Here is a 12771-nt window from a genome sequence, read left to right as displayed (position 1 = left end):
TGGACCTGCAAACTGAAGATGAACCATCAATTTCAAGAAATCTTGTTTATGTGTATGTTCAAGAAAAGGAGAGAACCAAGATTTCTAAACCCAAAGAATAGATGAAGTTCAGAAAAGGAAAAAAGAAGGGTGGTGGATGCGGTTGGTGATGGCGGAGTGAGTCGTCTGGGGTGGTGGCAGTCGGCGTTTCCAACTGCTTTTCGAGGTTTGTTTCTCTTCCTTCAGTGGTAATGTGTGCGATGGTGGGTGGATGTCGGAGCGGTAGTCGGCAGGTGGGTGGCATCAGTGATGGAGGAAGATGTGGTGGTCGAAGGAGGTGGTAGTGGGGTGTTTTGGGCTTGCTCCGGTCAACAGAAAAAGAGAGAAGAAACGGAGGCGGTGGCTGGTTGTCGGAACAGAAGAGAGCGGAGGGGGGAACGATGGTGGATGTTGGAACGGAGGCAGCAATCTCCACCCTTTATTTTTCCGGCAGTCACGGTAGGATGGAGGATGGCGGTGGTTTTTGATGTAGCAAGGTTGTCATCGGTCGTTGTCAAAAAGAAAGAAACATGGTGGTCTCAAGCAATAGCAACAGCAGTTGGTGTATATTTTAGTTTTGGGTTTGTTGTGAAATTAGAGAGAGAGAGAGAGAGAGAGAGAGAGAGAGAGAGAGAGAGAGAGAGAGAGAGAGAGAGAGAGAGAGAGAGAGAGAGAGAGAGAGAGAGAGAGAGAGAGATTTTCTTTCTTTCTTTTTTAATTGGAAAAGTATTTTAAGTAAATAAATAAACCGAAAAAGAAAAGGTCAAGGGCAAAATCATCATTATACAAAAGATCAATAGAATTTGGATCAAAATCGCAACAAAATGAAAAGTTTGGACCTCTGGTGCTACTTCAAACTTTTTTGGACCAAAGTGTTAATTTTCAGGGACCATTTGTGCACTTTAGTCTATTATAAGTAACACATTTTTAAAAGAGTAAATTATTGAAAATGTCCCTGTGTTTTGATCAAAATTGCATATTTGGTTCCTAACTTTTTTTTGCACTCAGATTCATCCCTGTGGTTTTATTTTGTTGCGTTTTTCGTCCCTTACATATATAAAGTTAGAGACCAAACGTGCAATTTTGACCAAGCCATAGGGACGAAAAACGCAACAAAATAAAACCACAGGGATGAATCTGAGTGCAAAAAAAAGTTAGGAACCAAATATGCAATTTTGATCAAAACACAGGGACATTTTCAATAATTTACTCTTCTTTAAATTTATAAACATCCCTAAAATTTAAAGACTCGGAGGATAGATCTCCTAAGTAAAAGTATTGCAAAAAAAAAATCTAGAGTAATGAAACATTGCAGATAAATAAATAAAAATTGTAATGTACGGCAATAAAAGAAGAATGTATATGAATGCAATACAAGGGCTAGGGTACCAGCTTCAAACAAGAAAATATAAACATATAGAATTTTTAAATCGTTCGACACGAACTTTAGAAACTTTGGAGCAGTTAATTAAACTAGGAGTCTAATTTGGTAATGGGCGGTTCATTTTTCTATTTCATTTTAGGATCGCAACTGAGATTGGGTTCAAACTGATAGGACACCAAAACTCAATTGGTTACCAAAAAAAAGTTATAAATGCATCCGGACCTTACTCATGGTATCCTTAGAGGCCACAGCTACATCCATCTCATCCAAAACTCAAAGGAAGACTACATGTGCTTGGTCCCCGTTGACGTGTCCTCGCTCCTTATTGCGTTGAGCTAATAAAGTTGATTTGAGTCTGATGCGATGGGTTGGCAAGATTTTGAGCTTCATAAACGAGGAATTCCTCTAATGCAAATTGGAGAATGCCATAACTTATAGGGAATAATGCCATGAAATACAAAAATGATGCGAATTGAATAACTAGAGGTTAGAGCTACATTCTTAAGACCCGGATGAGAAATTCGATCTATATATGAAATGAAAGAGCAGTTGCAGTTGCAGTTGCAAAGATTGAGAAATCTATTAAAGGGCGACCCAAAACTAAAGATTCTTTTAGAAACCAAACCAAAACAAAGTAGCAATTTATACAAGTGAAAAAAAAAAAAAAAACAATGTTATATATATAAGAAGGTGCTGCATATTCTATTCAACAATTTCTGACCCTAGTATTGTTTTCTTTTGCCAAGTTGATCAACAAAACATGAGATCTATAATCTATTTCCTATGACCCCCCCCCCCCCCCCCCTACTACTTACTAGTCTACATGTAACTAAAACACAAAACAATCAACTCCTGTTTTCTGGATTTTCATTCTTTTTCCTCCTCTTCAAGTATCCCATCATTTTGCTGTCCTTCCAGCTGAGCTGCCACAGTATCATGCCATGTGAGATGTATGTAAATTGAAGTTTTTCATTATTCCAATAGGCTTTGTGAGATGATCAAGATCAAGATGGGCTTCTTCTTCTTCTTCACCTACTAATAATAAAGGGTCTTCTTCACTAGTCACCACTGTTGTTGTTTCATCAGTTACCCCATCCCCAAAATCTATACTGATATAATCAGCACCCAATTTTCCTTGTTGGCATAAGATATCCTTTAAATTGAAATGATGCTGTCTCTCAGCCTCCTCGCCCCCACCCCCACCCCCACCAACTGTCCCAAAGTAGCGGCCCCTGGAGTGTTTCTGGGTTTTTTGGTTTTGGTGTTTCCTCTTCAATCCTCCTGTGCTTCGGTTTTTAGGATGATGAAGTTTGCAATTTGTGCCTTGAGAACATTCGCCTGTGGCTTCAAATGCTGGGCATGCATACGTGTGCTTCTTTCGACACTGCAAGTTAGAGATATGATCCATTTTACACAATTAAATATCGGTGCGTGCGTGTGTGCGTGCATATCTTGTCTTGTCTTGTCTTGTGTGTGTGATTAACCCACTCATTATCAACAACTCCAGAGACACTATCCTTTCCAGATTCATTGCTATAAAACTAGCCTAAATAAATATTTCAAACTACCATGCCTTACCTTAACACAAATAACTCAAACCACAATAACCTTCCATATTAAAATTTATCACACATACTTTCATTTATTTGTTTATTATTATAGCATCACATCCTACTTTCATATTTAGCTGGGTATTTTACTCTTAATACGGAAAAAAAAAATTGCTATTTTTGGGCAGTTTTTTTAAGTACAAATGGAAAGCTCCAAGTATAATCTTCTTGCAATAGATATAAATCAAAGATGCTAGCTATCATAAAGAAATAGATACAACCAAGTAGTTTGCTATTTCTTGCATTTTATCTTCTTCTTAAGGATAGCATAAACCCTCACACTATATATATATATATATATATATATATATATATATATATATATATATAACATTTGACACAAGGTTTGGCGAAGCATAGGCGTAGGCAAGGCAGAAAGAATATAGATATTACGTCTTTATTAGAAGGAAGTTATAGCCATATTGATGTTCATTAGTTTTTGTTTGAATATCTTTTCAGCTTCATATTTATTAGTTTTCTATAGGAATATTTTTTAAGATATCAAGTTTGATTCCTAGCCCCACGCCAATATGAAAGCAAATTAGTAAAATGAAAAAGATGATGATATGATATGATATCCACTCCATGACTACCTCATTGCCATCAGCACAATAACCCTTGAGAAAAGCTTCACAAACAGAGGCAGCTGAGTTCACATTTACATGTCTATAAGGACAATGTTCATTTGAGCACAATCCTGCCACAAACTTAGTTTAGAATTTTCATCTCATAATATATATATATATATATATATATATATATATATATATATATATATATATAGGTGAAAGCCATAAAAAGTAAACCCACCTTGCAGAAAATAAGAGCAATCTTGCATCCTTTCAGGTATGACCTGGAACAAAAACATCATCAAAGCTAAAAACGTCAATAAGAAAGCATAAAACAGAAACTAACTTCATAAAGACAGACGTGTAAGAAGGGTATGTTTGTTACATGGATGAAACATGAGTAGAGTGGACTTTTATAGGGTTATTTTTAAACGACACTAAATGCAAAAAACAGCGTATATCCATTTCTCTTGTTTAATCCTACTTTCAGAACAGCATTGCACTTGCGTTTTTTGTTTTATAAAAGAATTGCATTTTGAAAAATCTACCCCATTATTGTAGATTATACTTTGAAATTAGTTTGTAACTGTAAGTAGGATGATGTAATAAAGAAATCAGTCAAAGCACGTTGCTATTTATTATGAGGATGAGGAAAATGAGTAATAAAGCTTACCTTATGTGTTAAGTTGCAATGTGGATTGGAGCATAAACCCTTCAAAAACTTGGTGCAAACTGCAATTTTAGATGAATCATGGATGTAGGGACATTTCCCATCATTATCTTTGTTGCATTTGCCAAACCTTGTGAAAAATTGGCAATACTTTTTCTTTCTAGCCAACCTTGATCTGGCTGTGTGCAAGCTCCATCGAACTTTCTCGTTAGCAAACAGACGTGTTCGTCTCTTTGGATTTCTAACAAGTTGGTTACCATTTCCAATACGTAAATACCTGCCAATGCCAATCACACGATTACAACTTTCTATGATGATCATATCTTAAAAAAACCAACAATACATCCACAATTATAATCACAACATACTCATCATGGCCGATCAGCAATCTCTTTGGCACGTAAGACCTCCTCATCTCTTCTTTTGAACTCTTGGAAGTTGAAGGTTCCTCATCTGCATATGATACGAGTTAAGATGGAATCTCGAATAAGCAAAAGCTAAATTACATTTTCACTTTTTACTTTAAATGCAATAAATTATTTAACTATGCTTAAATGCTGCTTTTGCTTACAACTATATATAAAAAAACATAGCAAAAGCTCATCGAAACCACCCAACTAAGATTCTAGTAAAAAATATATTTTCCAAAAAATAACTTTTTTTTTTTTGTTTTTAGTGAAATCATGAAATTTAGACAAGGATTTGGGTTTTTTTTAAAAGTAGACAAATAAAAATATGTTGTATTGTTGTAAACTTTCATCTCATTCCATTCTATCAGATAAAACAAACAGTGGTAGAATCCTTCAATTCTTTCCCGATCAAACTCTACCTACAAGTATCAAGTTACACCTAAAGCATTAACCAAATCAGTAAGATTAGGCAAAAGATTGCTCTATAAGTCTGCTAGTGGTTTTCTCAGTGACCACTAACTAACTAACTAACAGAACTTCGGAACAACTTAAAGACCATATGAATAAAAATTATAGGCTAAATACTAAACAAATACAGCAACATACCCACATCCTGATCCTATATAGCAACACTGTAAACTCCACCAAGACAACATCACATTTCTAAGTTCATTTTTTTTTATTTTGAGTTAGTTGGATATGAGGTTATTAATACCAATTATAATCATGTTAAAACAGGAGCTGATTGCAACTGTGCTCATAAGCTATAATAGGTTTAATAATGTATTTTTCCTGCAGTCATAGACATCAAATGAGAGTGAAAAGAAAGAATATGTAAATGGCGAAGTAGTTCCCATTACCACACACTGTCAGTGTCCATATATAATCTTCCTGTGTGGCTTTACCTGAACTATACGGATCATAGTCATACGGATATAGGGGGTAATGTATGGTATGTAAGAATTCTATTTTGTCAAGAAAAAATATCAACCAAGTCTTGAGAAAGTTAGCATATCATTGCCTATGATGAAGAATTCTTAAAATAGATGGTGTCTAAAGCATTTCTCATTCTGGGACAAGTCAACATTTCTTATATGTATTATGTATTCATGTGTGTAAATACATGTATGTTTGCATAAACATGGTTTTAACAACTCCTATCCAATCTCCCACGAGTAGAATAAGGCTGGACGAAATGAAGAAGCATTCTAAGGCTATTTTCGATGATGAGGATATCACGTCTTTTGCACAGACTAGTTCCACTTCCACCTTTTTATTTTAGGTGGGACAATTTTTTTCCCATTGACATCACGAGTCCTACATTTAGCCATAAAGAAACAAGTGAAGCAGGTATGAATATGATGCTATTATTTATTAACCAGGACTGAACCACCTGAAATCCTTTGAAGGGTCCTCCTTGAAGGGTCCATTTTGTATCTGACCAGGCCAATACGAAATATTCGATCTCCTGCCACATTAAAAAAAATGCAATTTTTAAATGAGATTGATTGCATCTGCCACACACATAGATGTCTACTCAAGCATCCATCTAATAAAATTTTGGCCTACCAGGAGGCTGCCTCTTACTGACTTACTCGACATATTATTATTATTATTATTATTATTATTATTATTATTATTATTATTCCTACTCTTAAGATGCTGCTGCTCTCTCCTTTTCTTCTCAGCTGCTGCAACTGCAAGCGTAGCTTCCTAAAATACACCATAATTACAGTTCAAACATATATCCATACAATTAATAATAAATAAATCAATAGCACACACCTCGTTAGCTTGTTTTGAGTTCTTTTCTATGGATTTTGACCATTTTAAACCCGATCCGCCTACACTTAATAACTTTGACATGCGGAGAGAAAACCCATGCTTTGACCTTGTGTAGATCATCTCTCTCTTTCTTGAAACAAGCAACTTGCGACTGGAACAACAATCAAATCATAATTTCTCAAACATAAATAGATAAAATATAGGGTTTAGAGCTAACTGATATGAAGGAAAAAAAAAAACTCAAACTCATGATGCAGATATACCTAAGCAAAGATGACAAGTTGTTACTGTGCATAGAAGCTGAAGCATTTCCCCAAAATTTTGTTCTTTTCCATGGAAACAGATGCGGCCTCAGCTTCTGACGTAATGAGACACCGTCTTTTCCCAATGATTGAGCGCCAAGTGTCCAGACTGAAGAGAATCTCGAATTTCTATACTTCTTAAACATACCTGCAAGTTAATTATACTATACATAAGAAAAAAGCAAGAGAAGTTTATGTAAATTATTATATATGTAAGAGAATCGAGAAATTGAAGACAAACCTTTAGCAGCCTTCCTCACATCTGGGACTGAGTCATCAGCCACCAATGTTCTAATAAGTTGATTTTTCCTCCTCTTATAGTATCCATCAGAAGACTTGTCTAACTCCTGAACACTACTAGTAGCTGCAACCAGCTGGTTGGATTTTGGCTTAACATATTCTATCTTCTTTCCTGCAGTTCCTCCTTCATCTAGTGACTTGTGGCTTTCGGAACAATTCTGATCTTCCAGTGGCGAAACCTTAAGCGTTGTAGAATCGGGTAATTTGGTGGCAGTATAACCTGATAGTGGTGGTGTTTTGGGCCTCACAACAGCAGCTGTTCTTGTCTCAGTTGGGCTTGGGCCTGAAGGATTCAACTGATAGATGGAGGATCTGGAAATGGTAGTTACAGGGCTGCCTTTCCTAACAAGCGTGTTGCCACTACGGATGTAAGCATTCTGAACTGCTCCAACTTGTTTGGTTGGTCTGGGAACAGAAGACGTATTGTTCACAGATCGATGCCAAGTTCGGGGGGGCTTTGCAATGCTTTTTGAAGGGTTATTGACTCTTGAATTGGTGAAGACTGGCGATGAACGGGTGGCAAACACTGTTGGGTTCGGTCTCTTAATTGGCATTTTCTTATTCAATACCTGAGATGTTGTCGTCTTGGTTCCTGACAAATCACTTGGTTTTATTATACTACTAGTTTTGGAATAATTCTCTACAGATGTATTACCACCACCATCCTCAGGCTCAGGTACAAACTTTTCACAAATATTTACATCATTGTTGCCCAAATTAGAATTGGATGTCGATGTCGTTTCATCTTTTGGAAAACCAGAAACTATATTGGTTAGCATATCAGGCATAGGTTCCCCTGGTTTCTCATCAGGCTGTCTACAAACAATACTCGATGCGGGTGGTATTTCATCTGTACAAAGCTCCCTATGGTCAAGTCTTTGTGTCTCAGTTGATTCAGAATTTAGCTCTACAATCCCGACAACTTCATCTTCAGGTTTTTGTGATTCAAAATTTAACTCTACAATCTCGACAATTTCATCTTCTTCCCTATGGTCAGGTCTTTGTGTCTCGACTGATTCAGAATTTAACTCTACAATTTCGACAATTTCATCTTCATCTGATGAAATTACCTTGATTGAACTATTTGGGGTTGGACCTGGACCTACATTTTGTAGATTCTCACCGTGGGACTGAATTTCTGAAGCCTCATAGCTTCTACCAGTAAGAATTGCATTATCTTCAGCAATGGCAATGGCATTGGCATTTGGAGTTTCTTGAGTACCATCTTTTTTTCTTGATACACCATCAAGAAAACCTACTGTGTTACCATTCTCAGGGACTAGATTAATAATCTCATCTGAACAAGCACAAGTAGTCATTTCTTGGATTTTGAAAGATTCATTCTTCACAGCTGAAAAAGCATCAAAACTGGCATAAGATTCTGTGGGGCAGTTCTGAATTTTGATTTGATCCTGCCCACATGAAGCAGAAATAGGAGTGCCAACCTTAGCATCTGTGGATACCTGTTGAGTATCATTTTCAAGATTCAATGAGACTTCATTCACCAGACCATCATCTATTTTAGATACTAACTTCTCAACTTCTGAACTATCTTTCTCTGAAACCACTTTACTGGAAATCGGTTCTTCTAAAGTTGATGGAGTAGATTCTGCACTTGGGGAATTCTTGTTTTGGCCCTTGACAGATTTGTTATCCTTCTCTGCCAGCTGAAAAATAGATACACTTGGGCTATTTTTAAAGTTAATGAGTTTCCTCTTCTTCTTAAGCCTAAATGACAAGGGTCCAGTGGCAGCACCCTGACCTAAAACTGGATCTTTAAGGCTAAGCTTTTGCTGTTTTGGAGCCTTTTCAGAACTAGAAGGACAGTCTAACCCATTGGAGGAGCTCCCCGATCTTTTTAATGGTGAATTAAACTCAGAGCCTCTCTTAGTCTTTTTATTCCTAAGCTGTGTGTTGTTATTACCAATCACAGGACTCGAGGGTGTTACAACAGCCTTGGCTACTAGGGCATTCGATTTAAAAGACACATCGAGTTCTACAGGGCTGTGCTCTCTGTCTCCCTCCATCCTGTGATCAGAATCCTTACTTGCATGATCTCTATCTTTATCTTTACCCCTAAAATTACTATTATTTGATTCAACCATGTGCGCTTTAGAGAAATGTTGATCATGGCTTCTGTTCCTATTAGTATTGTTCGGTTTGCCTATCCTAAGTAAAACACTCCTCTTCTGTACTTGCTTAAACTCTTCCCTACCTTCCCTAACCCTAGTCAACCTACTGGATTCATATTCGTAATCTCGTGCTTGCTCTCTACCGGACACAAATAAGACCCCATCATTATTACCAAATTCGTTTTTCTTCCCCTTCCGTCTAGAATCTTCACCATGATGATCCCAAATTCTCTCGTTTTCAGAATTACTAATGTAACGAGGCTCATACTTCTCCACAAAATCCTCATTTCTAGAATTACAACCAGTAGCTTGGGCAGATGCATAACGATCAATAATTCGACCCTGATGGTCATCATTATTGGAACTGCCACGGAAAGCTTGTTGCTCCTGTGAAACAATATTACTAGCATCCCTACTGGCATATCCATTGATGATGTTTTCGTCTCTATACCTACTAGAAGGGATAACGCGTTCCGAAACATGAGGTTTATAATGATTTTCAGACCGGGGATCAGGCGAATACAAGCGGCGATGGTGCTCATCGGGTAAAATAGGATTGCGGTGAGTCAGTTCCGGTGGAACCCTATGCGAATCCGACCAAGAATCCGTTCGGTAATCAAATCGATGAGACTGATTGGAAAACCTAGGTTGGGGAGGGGAAGAGCGGCCGTGATTGGAAAACGAGGGGTTTTGAGCGTCGAGAAAGGTGAAGTGAGATTGGTGGGGGTTGTAAGATGGTGGTGGAGGGGGGACGGGAAGCGGAGGTGGTGGTGGAGGAGGGAGGGAAGGGTATGCAAGCGGCGGAGGAGGGGGGAGATGAAGTGATGGGAGAAGATGCTGCTGGTGATGAGGGTAAAGATTGGGACGGTCATCTGAGAAATTCGTTGGTGGAGGAGGAGGAACGTACCTGTTATGATGGTGGTGGTGGTTGAACGAAGGGAATTCCATCCCGAGGCAGCGTTGTGTGGACGGCCGACGGCGGTTCTTAGCGTTTGACTTTTCGAGTTGTTTGTGTGCGGATTGGTTTTCTTTTACCCTTCTTGTTTCTTGGGCGGCTGGCTATTAACGGGCGAGTTTAAATACTCCTCCCACTTCTTCATGTTTCATTATACTTCCTTCACGAAATACATTTTGTATGATCTACTATAAAATAATTGATTTAATTAAATCCATTAATGCCACAAAAGTCCTTATTAATATAATATTTTTTATTGTAATTCTAAACTTTTTTGTTCTTTTTCTTTTGCATCATAGTTGAGGAGACATTTCTATTTATCAGCATTGATCGGTTACCAATTTGTAATCTTTTTGTTGTTGGTTTCACACTTCACTCGAGTATAATGATTTGAGAGGGTAATGTATTTTAGCTTTTGATCATATTTTGTCACCAAACTTTTTTCGTGGTTTATTAACCCTTGGACCTCTTGAAAAGTGTAAATGTTATATAATTATCATCTGTTTTAGCCAGTTTGAACTTTAATACCCACTAAATGAGTATTAGTTGGACACGACGTGGACTGCCCCCTCATTAAAATAGAAGTCGAAATCGCATATGTTCCTTAAACTTAATTAGGGCACAAATTCTTCGTCTCCTTCCATTGTCTTTAAAGAATGGCATCATCATTAACTCCCATTTATCGGAACTTCATTGTAGTGGATTTCCACTACAATGGGACTTTGTACCGAAGTCATTAGTCTACTTTGATCCCAATAGAACATCCATTCAATATGTTGACTTTAGTGGGTTTAACTATAAAGAGTTCATTGATTTCCTACAGAAGCTCACCAGAACGAAGAGAAAAATGTGTATTTATGTCTTCCAAAAGAATCGTTAAACCAGGGCATTCATACACTGGTCAACAATGGTGACTACAAAGAATTTTTGGATATGGCATATGCTAATGAGAAGAGAATGAACGTGTGTGTGACCATCAGAATGAACTTGACTTTCTAGCAAGTCATCACCAACCCACTGCTCCCATGAGCATAATGATGATCCATCCAAGAATCTCATGTTGCATCCAAACCCCTCATCGGCTCAGGTGTACATCCACCTGACAAATCAATCGATGCATTTACTACGAACTTCATGACTCGAGATTTCAGAACCGACACCCAATCATTGGTGACCATGTAACATTCCGTTTATTAAATAAATAAATAAATAAAATTAATAAATGAATAGTAGCCCTAAATTCGGAATAATTTAGCAAGGCGTTGGTTTCTGGGGTTAAATGATATAATTTGGACTTTGGGGTTAAGAGTGTAATTTCCGAACTAGTTTGTAAGGAATTTTGAAGGTTGAGGGTTGTTTGGTAAATTATGAATTTAATTTGAAAATGATTTTAGAAGTCAGGGTATGATTGGTAATTTTTGGACTTATTATGAAAGGATTTTTGGAGGCAGGGGCTAAAGGGTAAATTTTGGACTTAAGTTGAAAAGGTTTTCTGGAGGAGGGGCCAAACTTGGAAATTGAGCAAATGTTGCAAGGAAACACGGGATTTAGACTCGCTTCCTTTCCCTCTTGTCACACCCCAAAACCGAGAACGGCGGAAACGTTCTGGGGCGGAGGACGTCATGTAATGTATCACAACAATGCTAAGTAGTAAACAAGCAACAACATCATCCATTGCATTAATAGTATAATTGTAATTACATTTGAGTTCTTTCATAGTATAATTCTACAAAAATGAATATTCAGAAATAAAAGACGAGTCTTGATCGCTCCGTCTTCACAGAATCTGGTAGTCGTACCTGTCTATTCGTATCCTGGGAATACAAGTTATTTTGAAAGCGAGTATCAGCAATAATGCTGGTGAGTTCATAAATAGTTATGTGACTTTGATTTGTAAAGCTGTAAAGAAAGACGTGTAATTGTTTGAAAGAAAGTTTGTACCAACGAATATGTTTGTAAGTAATTGTAAACGTTTGAAACTTCTAGAAAATCCCATATTTTCTACTAGTATAAAGTGTAGCCTTCTACCAAGGCTCGACTGTTTTAAATGTTTGTTTCAAAAATCCAATATTTGTTCGTAAGTAGATGGTACGTTAAAAGTCCCAAAATGAAACTACCATGATGTTTTTCATGTCTAAAATAGTAGCTTTGTGTACAGTTATAACTGCTAAGATATATGAAAACTCCGTAAATCAATGTGTTTTTAATACCCCATGTGAGTTTTATAACCATGCTAATGACACTGATGGCCTGTAACAACGTTCTTCAGGCGTTGGAACTGTTATGACATTTGTCACCCCAGGCCTGCCGGCCTAGCTGTAGCTAACAGCTTAGGTGTGGGATTGTCAATCCCGTATAGATCTATACACAAGTATCACGCTCCCCCTACAAGGGATTATGGTATATAATACAGGACTTAATAATGCATACTCGAACGTACGTGAAGCTGTCTCACACCCCAGTATAAAAACTGATTTACGTATGAAAATGTCCATTTGTTTTTATATGAAAATACCTTCTTGATATGGTACTTGTAGTATATAAAACGTTATGATTATCTAGCATACTATCTCATGTAATTGTATTCCTTGAAATGGTATGTCTCGAAGTTGTATGCTTTTGTAATTGTATGTAAT

General features: G+C 37.2%; 1 protein-coding gene across 1 annotated transcript; it reads right to left on the bottom strand.

The window, feature by feature from the left end:
- Positions 1-1984: 1984 nt before the first annotated feature.
- LOC145097043 (Zinc finger C-x8-C-x5-C-x3-H type family protein) lies at positions 1985-10247 on the bottom strand. The gene is made up of 10 exons (XM_079034525.1): positions 6990-10247; positions 6710-6896; positions 6447-6597; positions 6314-6374; positions 6055-6129; positions 4620-4704; positions 4255-4528; positions 3823-3865; positions 3606-3709; positions 1985-2786 (listed from the first exon to the last, which is right to left on the bottom strand). The coding sequence occupies exons 1-10, from the start codon at positions 10126-10128 to the stop codon at positions 2337-2339; spliced, it is 4569 nt and encodes a 1522-aa protein (XP_078890651.1). The 5' UTR covers positions 10129-10247; the 3' UTR covers positions 1985-2336.
- Positions 10248-12771: the final 2524 nt, after the last annotated feature.

This window comes from Lactuca serriola, chromosome 4, assembly GCF_051521515.1.
Source record: "Lactuca serriola cultivar US96UC23 chromosome 4, Lser_US96UC23_V15, whole genome shotgun sequence".
NCBI lineage: Eukaryota > Viridiplantae > Streptophyta > Magnoliopsida > Asterales > Asteraceae > Lactuca > Lactuca serriola.
Note: the sequence above shows the minus strand (reverse complement) of the source record. Positions and strands in the feature narration are given on the sequence as shown.

Coding starts and splice junctions, on each gene's coding strand:
- LOC145097043 (XM_079034525.1), bottom strand. CDS start 10,128: ATGGAATTCCCTTCGTTCAACCACCACCACCATCATAACAGGTACGTT. Junction 6,897..6,989: donor TGTGAGGAAGGCTGCTAAAG/GTTTGTCTTCAA, acceptor ATTAACTTGCAG/GTATGTTTAAGAAGTATAGA. Junction 6,598..6,709: donor AACTTGTCATCTTTGCTTAG/GTATATCTGCAT, acceptor TTGTTGTTCCAG/TCGCAAGTTGCTTGTTTCAA.